The sequence below is a fragment of the Pogona vitticeps genome, chromosome 1 (genome assembly GCF_051106095.1).
Source record: "Pogona vitticeps strain Pit_001003342236 chromosome 1, PviZW2.1, whole genome shotgun sequence".
Lineage (NCBI taxonomy): Eukaryota > Metazoa > Chordata > Lepidosauria > Squamata > Agamidae > Pogona > Pogona vitticeps.
Genome location: NC_135783.1, coordinates 353,301,307 through 353,315,394, shown reverse-complemented (window position 1 = coordinate 353,315,394; position 14,088 = coordinate 353,301,307). Strand labels below are relative to the sequence as shown.

General features: G+C 48.2%; 1 protein-coding gene and 1 long non-coding RNA gene across 3 annotated transcripts in view; one reads left to right on the top strand and one right to left on the bottom strand.

Annotated features, from left to right (window-relative positions):
* PYGL (glycogen phosphorylase L) overlaps positions 1 to 14,088 on the bottom strand; it is a 54,316-nt gene that overhangs the window by 15,845 nt on the left and 24,383 nt on the right. For both annotated transcript variants that reach the window (XM_078384236.1, XM_078384240.1), the window contains exons 11-14: positions 13,615 to 13,707; positions 10,939 to 11,085; positions 6,849 to 7,012; positions 6,362 to 6,476 (exon numbers count right to left, since the gene is read on the bottom strand). In XM_078384236.1, coding sequence (XP_078240362.1) covers positions 6,362 to 6,476; positions 6,849 to 7,012; positions 10,939 to 11,085; positions 13,615 to 13,707 — 519 coding nt within the window. The remainder of the gene's footprint in view (positions 1 to 6,361; positions 6,477 to 6,848; positions 7,013 to 10,938; positions 11,086 to 13,614; positions 13,708 to 14,088) is intronic.
* LOC140705753 (uncharacterized) lies at positions 68 to 5,055 on the top strand. Its single transcript, XR_013541061.1, has 2 exons — positions 68 to 1,941; positions 4,554 to 5,055. It is a non-coding gene; the product is annotated as an uncharacterized LOC140705753 (long non-coding RNA).

The window sequence follows — 14,088 nt, the reverse complement described above, 5'->3', positions numbered from 1 at the left end:
GGCCAAGGGCAGAGGCATTGAATCTCTCGAATGGAAGGTATCGGTTTTCCCCATGAATTACCCTGGAGGGGGGCGGCGGGTAATTCGTCCTGGCCCCGAGTTCCAGAAGAAGCCTTTGGAGGGCGATTGGGCCCGTCATCCGTGCTGCGGCACGGTGTGCGCGGTGAGGAGCGCGCCCATAAGGCAGATGACGGACCGCGAGAAGTTTGGGCCGGCTCCCTATTAGGGGATCCCGATGTTCCACTTAGTGTTCGCCCTAAGAAATATAATCTGTTGCCGGATCACCTGTTGCAAGATCCTTTTGATTCACGCGAGTTGCGAACTGTTTGTAATAAAAACATTGTTAATGAAAATCCCGAGGAGCCTCCTTGTCTTTTTCCCGCCTTCACCACTAGCGCTCCCCCCGCCGGAGAAGGACTTTCTTACACTGGCGCCCAACGTGGGGCGGGGGCCGCGCAGAAGGCGGGAAACGAGGAATGGCTGAAACTACGCGAGTCTATGGACCGGCAAGCAAGGTTGATAGAGAATTTAGTGGAGCAGCAAACGTTGATGGCTAGACAAATAAGGAGGCAAGGGCCAGAGGAGGAGAAAATAGAGAGACCGGCGGCGGCAGTGAGAGGGGGTTTGATAGCAGGACCAGCCCCCATCCGTATGCAAAAGATGACGAATTCTGACGACCCCGAGGCGTATTTGCATACCTTTGAAAGGGTGGCTGTAGCAGCAGGATGGCCGAAAGAACAATGGACACTTATTCTGATCCCATGCCTCACGGGGTTATTACAAGAAGTAGTGGACACTTTGAGTGCCCAGGAAGCTGCGCAATATGAAATGGTAAAAAAGGCAATATTGTGTACTTTGAACCTGACAGAAGAGACTTATCGTAAAAGGTTGAGGGAACTCAAATGGAAGCCGGGCTCCCACCCGCGCACCATAGCCCAATGAATGAGGGCGAATGCGCTAAGGTGGTTGAAACCCAGTGGAGAAGACAGCGAGCGAATAGTAGATCTGGTCGTCCTAGAGCAGCTGGTTCAAACACTGGGAACTGGCGCGAAAAGCTGGCTCCAACGCAACAACCCTAAGACATTGGAAAAAGCGATTTCCTTATTGGAGGATTACTGCTTGACAGACGAGGCTGCAAAGGAAGGAAACACCCAGTGGGCGGAGAAAGCTAAACCACGCGGCGGAGAGGCTTCGCTTTCGGTTCCAAACTTTATTGCGCGGTCGGCTGCAGAGCAGAGTGGAACGCAGAAATCCAAGGGAAAAATGTTCGAGCCGTTTGGACCTAAATCAGTGCGCCCGGTAACAGTAGACCAACGGATCTATGCTCCCGGGATGGGATGGAGAGAGGGCAAGGATGGGCGCCCTATTTACACTCCGGGAGCTGGGGTACGCGAGAGCAAAGAAGGACGCCCCATCTGTTTCGCCTGTGGGGTTCCTGGCCACGTAAAAAAAAATTGTCCGGGGGCTGATTGTTCATGGGTGGGGCTATTGGACAGACCCCCTCCCCCTAAAACGGAATCTTCAGAAAGGTGGGAGGTGGAAGCGTGGGTGAATGGGGAGCAGAAAAGAGCCTTAATAGACACGGGATGTGCTAAAACGCTGGTACGGGACTTACCAGGAGAGAAAAAACAGGAAGGATTGACTGTTCGCTGCATCCATGGGGATGTGAAGAAATATCAGACTTTATGGGCCACGGTGAAAGTAGGAAAGGACGAAAGGAGGATGAATATTGGAGTGGTACCTGGGTTATCAAGGGAAATGCTATTGGGGAGAGATTGGGTTGGGTCCAGAGATGTGGGGAAGATCAAAGAGGGCTTGCAAGGTGAACTTGAAAAGGCTGAAGATCAGTCCGATTTTTTGCAGCGTACGTCGTGGGAACAAATGAGGCTGATGCAGCAGGATGACGCATCGCTTCGGGAGCCGTTGCTGGCAGCGCAACCGGTGGGAACCACGTTAAAGGGTCAAACGGGTTGGGAGTTGGACAGGGGTCTGTTGTATTGGGTAGAAAAGGAGGGAGAAAAGAGGCTGGTGGTACCCCTGAAATGGCGCAGAAAAGTATTGGAGTTAGCCCATGACATACCCCTGGCTGGGCATTTGGCAGAGGAGAAAATGGGGGCGTGAATAAAACAAAGGTTTTGGTGGCCAGAGATAGATAAAGAGGTCAAGGAGTATTGTGCCACCTGTCCCCAATGTCAAAAGACACAAAAACGACCCTCTAAAGGTGCAGAATTGATACCGATGCCCCTTATGGACCAACCCTTTCAACGGATTGGCCTTGATATAGTAGGGCCGCTGGTAAAGTCAGCCGGGGGACATACCCACATATTAGTACTGGTAGATTATGCGACCCGGTACCCAGAGGCTATACCTCTGAGGTCCACAACAGCCAAGGTAATTGCGCGAGAACTAATGCTGATATTTTCACGGCTCGGTTTTCCTAAAGAAGTCATAACTGATCAAGGAACCAATTTTATGAGCAACACGTTAAGAGAGATGTGGCGCCTCCTAGAGATCAAACCAATCCATACCGCCGTCTATCACCCGCAAACCAATGGCTTAGTGGAGCGTTTTAATAAAACGCTCAAGGGTATATTGAGAAAGTTGGTTATGGAAAAACCTAAGAGGTGGCATGTGTTAATAGCACCACTTATGTTTGCCATTAGGGAGGTGCCACAAGCGTCTACGGGTTTCTCTCCTTTCGAGTTAATGTATGGTTGGAATCCTCGGGGCATTCTGGATTTGGTGAAAGACAAATGGGAAGAAGGGGAGGATGATGCCCATATTACGGTGCAACATGTGATGGAGATGAGAGATCATTTGAGAACCGTCTTGGGCATTGCAAAGGAGCATTTGAGAACTGCCCAAGAAGGACAGAAAAGGAGATATGATCAGAAAGTGAAAGTGAGGGAATTTCAACCAGGCCAAAAGGTCTTGCTCCTAATGCATGCTGAACAAGCTGTTTGCTACGTGGCAAGGCCCTTATGAGGTAGTAAGGAAAGTGGGCCCTGTAGATTATGAAATATATATGCCAGACAAGACAAAGAAGAATGGGATCTTCCACGTTAACTTATTGAAAGAGTGGAAAGAAAGAGAGGCCCTTTGGGGAGAAGTAGGAGAGGAATTTGGACCGGAGGCCCGCCTGTGCCTAAATAAAGATTTGTGCTTGGAGGTGGATGAAATGTTAGAGGAGTATCAACAACGAGATTTGAGAAACTTGGAAAAGGAGTTTGAAGAAGTATTCTCAGGCATACCAGGCGAGACCAATTTGATTCAACATGAGATACATACGCCCCCCGGGAATGGTGGCCAGAATGGGAGACCGCACCTGGCCATATCATCTTAGGGACTCCATCAACGCAGAGGTAGAGGAGATGGAGAAACTAGGCGTAATAGAGCCCTCCCGTAGCCCGTGGCGGAGCTACCCTGTCTTAGTGCCCAAGCCAGACGGGCAGGTAAGGGTGTGCATCGATTTTAGATGGCTTAACGAGATGTCTAAGTTCGACGCTTATCCGATGCCCAGGGTGGATGATCTATTAGAAAGGCTGGGAGGGTCCGTCTACCTGACCTTACTCGACCTCACTAAAGGTTACTGGCAAATTCCGTTACGTGAAGAAGACAGGGAGAAAACTGCATTTGTCACCCCAAAGGGGCTGTTCCATTTTAAAAAGATGCCCTTTGGGTTACATGGAGCAGCCGCCACCTTTCAGAGGCTAATGGATCAGATATTAGAACCGGTGAAAGATTTCTCGGGAGCATATATCGACGATATATTGATATACAGTAAGACTTGGGAGGAACATATGGATCACCTTAGAAAGGTGTTAAGAGAGATAGGGAAGGCAGGGTTGAAGATCAATCCCTCTAAATGCAAAGTAGCTAGGAAAGGAGTTAAATTTCTAGGGTTCCGCATAGAAGGAGGGAAGATTCAACCAGTCTCGGATAAGGTAGACAAGGTGGTGTCTTGGACTGTCCCACGTGATAAAAAGGAGGTACAACAATTTCTAGGGCTAGCAGGGTATTATAGACAGTTTGTGCCTCATTTTGCAGAAGTGGCATCACCACTCACTGATCTAACGCGGAAAAGGAAAAAAGGGCATCTAGAATGGGGCCCGTTGGAACAGAGAGCTTTCGAAGAGTTAAAGGGGGTGTTATCCACCTTACCGAGTCGCTTTGCCCCTGATTTTTCTATTCCATTCATTTTACAGACAGATGCGTCAGACAGAGGTTTGGGGGCGGTATTGTCCCAAAAGAAGGGAGAGACAGAATATCCTATAATGTATTTAAGTAAGAAATTGAGCGATCGGGAAAGGAAATATGCCACCATCGAAAAGGAGGCTTTGGCGGTTAAGTGGGCCGTACATGCCTTACGGTATTATCTATTGGGAGCCCCCTTCCTTCTAGTAACAGATCATGCTCCCTTACAGTGGCTCAACCGCATGAAAGATACTAACCCGAGGCTCACTAGGTGGTATCTAAGCTTACAACCTTATTCTTTCCAGGTGCAATACAAGAAGGGTGCGGCCCATTCTAACGCGGACTATTTCTCTCGACAGGACAGTGGGGAACCTGATGCGGAGAAGAGGACGGCCCACTCGGAAGGGGGGGCGTGTGAAGGAGCTGAAGGCAGTGTGCCGTCCTCTGGTGGGAAAGAAGACGTAGAGGAAGGAGGATGTGTGGAAGGGGTGTTAATAGAGTTAGATCAAACGGAGATACTGACTGAAAAAGCTGCGGAGGTGTGTCTTGTAGAAGAAGGAGGGGAGGAGTTAGATTTAATTATATGGGAGGAGATAAAAGAGGAAAAAAGCGCGCGCGATTTTAGAACCTGGACGGATCTAAACCCGGACAGACCTAGGCACCGAGGGGTGCAAACGGAACCCATTCTCGGAATAAGCCAAGGGACTGACGTGACCCCGGGATTCCCCAACTTGATGACAGGAGGTGGACTGCTCCCAGACCCAGTAGCCACAGGGGCCAAGGGCAGAGGCACTGAACCTCTCGAATGGAAGGTATCGGTTTTCCCCCTGAATTACCCTGGAGGGGGGCGGCGGGTAATTCGTCCTGGCCCCGAGTTCCAGAAGAAGCCTTTGGAGGGCGATTGGGCCCGTCATCCGTGCTGCGGCACGGTGTGCGCGGTGAGGAGCGCGCCCATAAGGCAGATGACGGACCGCGAGAAGTTTGGGCCGGCTCCCTATTAGGGGATCCCGATGTTCCACTTAGTGTTCGCCCTAAGAAATATAATCTGTTGCCGGATCACCTGTTGCAAGATCCTTTTGATTCACGCGAGTTGCGAACTGTTTGTAATAAAAACATTGTTAATGAAAATCCCGAGGAGCCTCCTTGTCTTTTTCCCGCCTTCACCACTAGTGCTCCCCCCGCCGGAGAAGGACTTTCTTACAGTCGCCTACAGCATCGACTCCTTCACGGTTAAGAAGTTCTTTAGGTGGTGGGTAAGTAAATATTTTGCAGAAGAGCCAAAACACGGGGTTGAGAGAGGAATCAATTTGTGGTTGAGATGGGCACACACCGCCGGTTCAGCGATTTCTCCCAGTTCATTTCCTGGTCAAACAGGGGTTCAGCACTTCCCAGCCCCACCTCCTCCAGTGCGCACCCATTCAGAGGCAGCAGCCGGAGGAGGCGGGGCTGGGAAGCGTGGAAAACATGTTCGGCCAAGAAGCCAGCATGAACCGCCAAACCTGCAATTTCTGTCCATCTCTATTTCGTGGATAGGGCCGTGGTGGCGCTGCGGGTTAAACCGCAGAAGCCTCTGTGCTGCAAGGTTGGAAGACCTGCTGTCGTAACATTGAATCCATGCGACGGAGGGAGCTCCTGTCGCTTGTCCCAGCTCCTGCCAACCTAGCCGTTTGAAAGCATGTAAAAATGTGAGTAAATATATAGGGACCACCTCGGTTGGAAGGTCACAGCGTTCCGTGTCTAGTTGCGCTGGCCACATGACCACGGAAACTGTCTATGGACAAATGCTGGCTCTACAGCTTGGAGACGGGGATGAGCATCACGCCCTAGAGTCGGACACGACTGGACTCAATGTCAAGGGGAACCTTTACCTACTTCGTGGTTGATGGAAACATGGACTTTTTGATGCATTGTTGCCTCTTTTCAGGCAGGTTCGACCAATGTTTGAGGCCTCTAAAACCTGTTTCATCAAATGTGACCGTACAACAATATGTCGCCTGCAGGAGCAATGACCCCCAAAACTGATTTCAAATCAAAGAAGCAGGAGACTGGATGGCTTTCCTCTAAACTAGTATGGGATACCATTTAGGCTGAAAACAAACCACATGATTTCTCCGGAACCACTTAAAAACAAAAAACCATTATGCAAGACTGACAAATTGCATCTTGCCTCTGCAATCAGTTCTGCCAGTCCTGGGTTGCAAAGCAGGAGCCAGCGCCGAGGGGTAATGCCGTTGGTTTTATTCTGAAACTTCTCTGGCTCCACCTCAGCAAAGTCCTTGAACCTGTGAGAAAAATGAGCACTGGGTTGGGAGCTGGCTCGTAAACTTTTTGTTTGGCTAAACCAACTGGCTTCCACTCTCCGCCCACGGCTTTTTCCCTCCCTGCATTTCCGAATTATGTATTTGGCCCCTGAATTCAGGTAACGGCGTTTGTGTGTTGGGGGCTGCTCTACCCAGATGGGGAGGGCACTGCAAACAGATCAAGGGGTCCGACTAGCCCTCCCGAGCCCACGGCGGATCAGTGGGGAGCCTAGCTTCGAGATCAACCCCGGCATTGCCAAAGATGCCAGCCGAGGGGGTTCTCACACGCGCTGTGTTTCCACATCGCACCCGCACGAGCAATTCCAAAAGCGAACCAGACCCGCCGCTACTCACACTTGGGACTTGATGATATCCGAGTGGATTTTCGCCACCCCGTTCACGGCATGGGAGCCCACGATGCAGAGGTGAGCCATGTTGATGCGCTTGACTCCTTCCTCCTCGATCAAGGACATCCGCCGGATGCGCTCGACGTCCTTCGGAAAGAGCGCGGCAATTCTCTGAGTGGGGGTGAAGAGGGAAAGAACAGTCAAGCAGGGGCTCCGCCCAGATGCCCGCCACAAGGGTCCGATCCACGATTGAAAGCACGCCGGCTGCGCTGGCCTCCGCAGCTCAGCTGATGAAGCTACAAAGCACAGCTGGGGCCCCTGCGTTCTCCCAGAGGCTTTTGGGCCACAACCAGGCTGGGTTTGCCCAGGATTGCTAACTGTGAGAAGCTGTGGTCTAGCAGCCTCTGGGTAAATGCACTCCCCTGCTTATGTTATTTCATTTGCCTAACGGGTCTATATTATTATTACCGTCTTTCCCCGAAAATAAGACAGGGTCTTCTATTAATTTTTGCTCCAAAAATGCATTAGGGCTTATTTTCAGGAGATGTTTTATTTTTCCATGTACAACCATCTGCATTTACTCAAATACAGTCATGTCATCATCTTCTGGTTGCTGCACAAGGGTGGAGGGCAGGGTTTCACTGAACTGGGGCTTATTTATGGGGTATACAGTGGTGCCTCGCTTAACGGGTGCCCCGTTTAATGACGAATCCGCATAGCGATGAAGATTTTGCAATCACAAAAACGATCTCATTGCAATGTTTTAGATAGGAAAAAATTGCTTTGCGATGATACCCTGTTTCGCTTACCAATCATCGCATAGCGATGATTTCCCAACAGCTCATTGGCGGTTGCAAAATGGCCACCAGGTAAAAAAAATGGCCGCCCGCTGTGTTTTCGCCCGGATTCCTCGCTTACCGGGCAGCAAAAATGGCGGCCGTATGGAGGATTTTCGCTTAAAGGTGAGTTTTAAGCCCATAGGAACGCATTGAAGGGGTTTCAATGCATTCCTATGGGCTTTTTTAAACCGCATAGCGACAAAATCGCTTTGCAGCGATTTTTGCTGCACGGATTATCGTCGCTATGCGGGGCACCACTGTATTATGAACATCTCGAAAACATTATTTTCAGGTTAGGTCTTATTTTCAGGAAAACAGGGTATCTCACCATACTCTGAGCATACAGCATGCAAGACTAATGGATGATGTTGCTCACAACAAATGATGATGATGATGATAATGATGATGATACCATATTTCTCCCAATAAGGGACCCAAAGCAGCTCAGAATGTTCAAATTCACACAATAAAAAACACAGTTAAATATTAAAAGATAAATTAAAGAATATATGATTTCAAATACAATCAGAAGAATAAAACATGAAAAAGATGAAAAGATACATGGGCTGAGAATTCTTGGAGTTCTGGCAAAATTTGAACACACTCATACTTCCAGAGAAGGAATCAGTGGTGAGGCAGAGATATTTCACATTTGTTTATTTATTTAAAATATTTTTAACCCCGCCTTTCTGCTTAAAAGGACCCAAGGTGGCTTACAACATTTAAAAGGCAATATTTAAAAGCTGAAAACAGTTACTATATAATTATTTTGAAAGAATCAAATATTATATTTAAAAAGGTCAATAAAATCGATACTAAAACACACTGAAAAATAAACACACAACAATCCATTTTAAAAATCACACCTCCTCAATTTTTTTATTTTTATTACCTCCCCCCTTTTATCCATAAGATTCTAGAGTGGTGACAAGAAGGAATACCCTGACTCAAAATTAACTTGAGCTTTCCTCTGTTACAAGATAATAATCAAAGCCAAATTGGTGCACGGACAATCTTGCTGCCCTAATTCTGACACTCTGAGGAGAAAAGAAAATGTGGAAACTGTCTGCACTATCCATGGGGAACATTACATGTACTACGATGTGCCATCTAGTCACATCTGACATACGACAACCTTAACACATTTGTGATGTTCAAAAGGTCCTTTCGTTATCAGCCCTGTTCAGCTCTTACAAACTAGAGAGACCACGGTTTCCTTTACTGAGGTGGGGTAAAATATACAGTGGTGCCTCGCATAGCGAGGTTAATTGGTTCCAAAAAAAATCGCTATGGGAAAACATCACTAAGTGAAACGCGTTTTCCCATAGAGATGCATTGAAAACCGGATAATCCATTCTAATAGGAACGGATTATCCGGTTTTCTCTCCCACCATCGGGCGCAGTACTTTGGGAGAAGCTTGGGGGGGGAGAGAGACGGGATCGGCTCCTGCCTTCTCCCCCACCACCCGGCTTCTCCCAAAGGGCTGTCCCGATGGTGCTTGCAGCAGCGGAGGAGGTGCCCAGTGGAGGAGCCGATCTGACCTTTCTCCTCCATCGGGCACCTCCTCCACTGCTGAAAGCACAGTCGGGGCAGCCCTTTGGGAGCAGCCGGGCTGCTCCGAAGAAAGGCAGAAGCCGATCCGATCTCCCCCCCCCCCACCGGGCGGCTTCTCCCGCAGCTCCAGATGGTGGTGGTGGGGAGATCGGCCATGGCTTGGGTAACTGGCGGCGGGTAGGATCCAAGCCCGGGATGCCTGAAAGGCATCCGGATCCCCCCACCCTCCCCCTGCGGCTTGGATCCGACCCGCGGCCGGCTACCCCAGGCATGGTCGGACTCCTGAGAGTCCGACCATGGCTGGGGAAGCCGGCCACGGGGAAGGGGAATCCCGGCGGTAGCCTCGGAAGGACCCTTCCGAAGGGTTCTTCCGAGGCCACCGCAGGCATTTTCCCCCAGCTGAGCTGCAGGAGCGCTCCTTCGGAGGCTCCCGCCGCTCAGCTGGGAGAAAATGGTGCCTATGGGGAAAACATCGCAAAGCGATTTTTCCCCATAGGCAACATCGGTATGCAATCACAAAAGCAATGGCAAAAATGCCATCGCTATGCGAATTCGTTGTTAAACGGGGCACTCGTTATACGAGGCACCACTGTATATTAACACAAGCAAATAAATTTTTAGGATATAACTTCTAGCATACCAAAAATAAAGAGTTACAGGAATTGGATTCTGGAAGAGAAAATAAGTATCGAAGTATGGGAAAAGACGTGGGATAAAAGAGTAATAAAATGTATGCATTAGCAAGAAGAAAACTATTATAAACTAGTTTGGAAATGGTATTTAACACCGGTGAAATCAAATTGTACGGATAGCAAATTTTTGAATCCATGTTGGAGACGTGATCACGGTGTAGGTACCTACCTCCATATGTGGTGGGAATGTAAGAATGTAATGAAATTCTGGAGGCTGTTTTTCAAAGAACTTAATGAAATACTGAAGTTAAATGTAAAGTCCTAGAATAGCACTATTATCAATATTCAACAGGGAACAATAGAATGGGGCACCGAAAAAGAGCCTCGTGGCGCAGTGGTTAAACCGCTGTACTGCAGCCAGAAATCGGCTCATGACCTGGGGTTCAATCCCAGGTAGCCGGCTCAAGGTTGACTCAGCCTTCCATCCTTCCGAGGTCGGTAAAATGAGTACCCAGCTTGCTGGGGGGGGGGCAATGTGTAGCCTGCATAATTAACTTGTAAACCGCCCAGAGAGTGCTTGAAGTGTATATAAGCAGCACGCTTTGCTTTGCTTTTGCTTTTTGAAAAGTTTAATATCAGCAGCAAGATTAATTATAACAAAAAATGGAAATCAAAGCATGAATTTCAATTAAATGACTGGTATAAAGAAGCCTGGAATATAGCTATTCATGAAAAGTTAACGTGATTGATCAGGTTAAAAAAGGGGTTGCCCAATAAAAATATTTTGAGAGCTGTTTGGTGAATTAGGTATTAATTAAAGGGAGAATTCATGCAGTTTTGGAGGGGGAATGAGCCACCCTAACTGAAAATTGGATGCAACGTGTCTTCAAATGGTTCTAGTGGAGTGAGGCACTAGTGTGTGATTGAATAGTCAATCCCCCCCCTTTAAATTCCACTGATTCAAACCTGTCTACCCTACTTGCAAGTTACTAGGCTAAGCAACAGGATTCCAAGCTTTGTGTGGCCTAAAACGGAAGAGTCAGAGAAAGACATGCGAGTGGTTGAACTTACATCCAGGTGCCTTTGGTTGATCTCGTAGATAATCTGGAGGTGCCTGGGAAGCAGCTTCTCTACCAGATCAACAGGCCAGCGCTCAAGGGCTTCAGGGAGAACCGTATGGTTTGTGTAGGCAAAGGTTCGCGTGGTGATGTCCCAGGCCTGGCATTCGTGGAAGAAAAAGAGTTCGGTGTGGCATGGTGAGAAAACAAGGAGGCTAAGGAACAGCTGATTTTTCTGTTGGTCTTCCTTTGCTCGAGATGAAACCCTTGAAATGGGCCAGTTATCTTGACCTACACTAGAGGTGGGCATAAGCGGCCAGTTTGGTGGTTTGTTTAAAAGCCAGACAGGTGTTCAGCATTTACAAGCCATGCCTCCTGCGGTATTCAAGAGGCGGCGTCCCAGCTTCCCTGCCCTGCCTCCTCTGGCAGTTGCCTCCAAGTGGGCAGCTGCTAGAGGAGGTGGGGCTTTGAAGTGCCGAACATTTGTTTGGCTGCTAAACGAACCAGCACAAACCACTGAACTGTCAGTTTGTGCCCATCCATAATCTAGACCATGTGACATAAAGAACTTATTTGGGCAAGGGGGAAAAATAACTGCACGTGGCACGGATCTCTTCTGAGAAACTTTTCTGTGTCAAAACAGGATTACATCTGCGACATAAAGACAGTACGTTGTGGCTATTCCTATTCTATGTATGTCAACTGGTGGCCATGTGTCTTGATCTAAGGCTCTTTCAGACAGTGCATTTGTTCTGCTGGGTTCTACGTGGATGTTACCAGTATTTCTCCTATCATACAGATGGCGTAAGGCTTGTCTCGATTTATCCAGCGGCTATTCCTGGATATTTCCAACCTTTTAAATCTCTTTTGAGAGCCTTCTTCCAGAGGGAAGAATTCACCACCACAGCCCTTTCTGTGGCACCCCCTACAAGAGCAACCTGGATCAACAAGCAGTCAACCTCGGTTTTATTTTTATTTTTAAAAAACCTCCAGAAAAACAAAAACCCTCCCAGCAGAGAAGCCAAAGCACAGAAGTCAATTTACTTTAAATTTTGTGTGGAGATCTCTTAATGATTAGTGTCTTTCTCAACAAGAAGAGACTTGACATGGTTTGGGGCTTCAGTTCGATTTGAGACCCAGCAAACCTGGCGCTTATCTGGGACCCTGAGGCAAAAAAGGTGTGTGTGTTGGGGGGGCGGGGTTGGAGGACAAAGGCTATGCCCCAAAGAGAACCCAACTCAAAGATCTATCTGGGTCATTTCCACCTGAAATTGTTCACACCTGTTGGGTTTTCCAAATGCCAGAAATCACTAGCAGGTGGTGGCGTCATTATGAGACTCCTTGGTTCCTTTGGAACCTGGTGTGTTCGGCAGGTAAGTAACTACGCCAAGGTAAACTGGAAGTGACCAGCCTCCATCGTTCACCCCATCCCACCTCAATTCTGTGGGGAAACCCTCTGAATTCCAGGTGGGTTCCCACCTGGGTCTGGGTCCCATTCAGCACTGGCTGGTCATGAGGTCCTCTTGTCCTCTACAGCCCCCTGCAAAACCAGTGAGATCTCAAACAGGTGTTCGAAATCAGTCTGGGGCCAGGGATGAGAATTCCTTTGCCACTTCTGGAAAATCTGCAGACCCTACACTTTACTCCCTTTCCAACAGCTAAAAGCAGGATCTAAGATTATAGTTTTGGTAGAAGCAGCAGCCAATGCATAGCCTCTCTATGATGGAGATTTAGGGATTGGAAACTTCAGGGCACCGAGGTGTACAAAAAGCTCACAAGGCTTTCGCACCCTAGAAAGTGGAGCTGGATGCCAAGTGCAGGAAAACACAGAGCACGGGTTTCGGAACTCTGCCCATGCCGGGCGGGAGGAAGGATGCCGGGCTTGGCCATCCCAAAAACCTCCGAAAAGTTTCCAAACTTTGAAACAAGCATCACAGGGAAGAAAGAAAGGAAGATTTTGATATGAAAATGTATTAAATATTAATGTTGTCTAGTTAAATGTAAAATGGCTGATTTTACCTGAGTCACTGTACTAACTGTATTCAGGTGTGGGTATCAAAGATTACTGCCAACCTAGCAGTTCGAAAGCATGTAAAAATGCAAGTAGATAAATAGGTACCACCTCGGTGGGAAGGTCACGGCCTTCCGTGTCTAGTTGCGCTGGCCACGTGACCACAAAAACTGTCTACAGCTCCAAGCTCTATGGCTTGGAGACAGGGATGAGCACCGCACCCTAGAGTTGGACACGACTGGACTCGATGTCAAGGGGAATCTTTACCTATCGAGGATTAAGACTGTTGTACAGTTTTGTACATGATGAAACTTGGTGTAACAGAAAATGAAGTCATGTATTTTCTGATTGGCCCCAGAACTGTACATAAGTCATGTGTAAAATGAACATCTTTCTCTGCTGTAAGTCAGATCACTTTGTCCTATGCTGTGTTGTTGCTCCATGTCATGTTAAGCTGCCAAAGGAATGTCTCTTCTCTATGTATATATGTAAACAGACTAAGTTGTTGGTTTTACTCTCTCCGCATCATAGTGTAATAAGTATCTCTGCTAACCAGTATCTCCTTACTCCTTGCTGATGTTGTGAGAATACATGTTTATGATCAAAATTCTCAACGGGTATTAAGGAGTTTTGTATCTCTTAGCACTGTAAACGATGATACAGAAGGGGTTTCCAAACCTTCTCCCACGGCAGCTTCTCAATATCCAGGAACACCCTCATCAGCTCTGGAATGGCCAAGGAAGGGTGGGTGTCGTTCAGCTGGATGGCAACCTGTAAAAAAAAAGAGCAAGTAGGGAGGGATGGGGTCGAAGCAGAGAGAACAGGACTGGCGGATCAACGTCTGAGATAAGAGGTACCAACCCTGAGGTCTCCCAAGGAAAAAGGTGTGCGTGCGCCGGAGGGCCCAGCTACTGGGTGGGGAGTAAGAGTTTCCCTCCCAAAGAAGGCTGATTTGCACCAAGAGACTATGCTAAAGGTTTGAAGCCTTAAATGTTTAAATACCAAGAAGTATTTTTAAAAAAGATGTTGCGGTTTCTTAAAAGTTTTACCAAGAACCCGCCAGCCCCTCCATCATAATCTGGGCCCCTAAACTAGAGTGGATCGCAGCATGATGCATTGGGGTCCACCAGAGCCCCAAATGTGGCCTGCCGT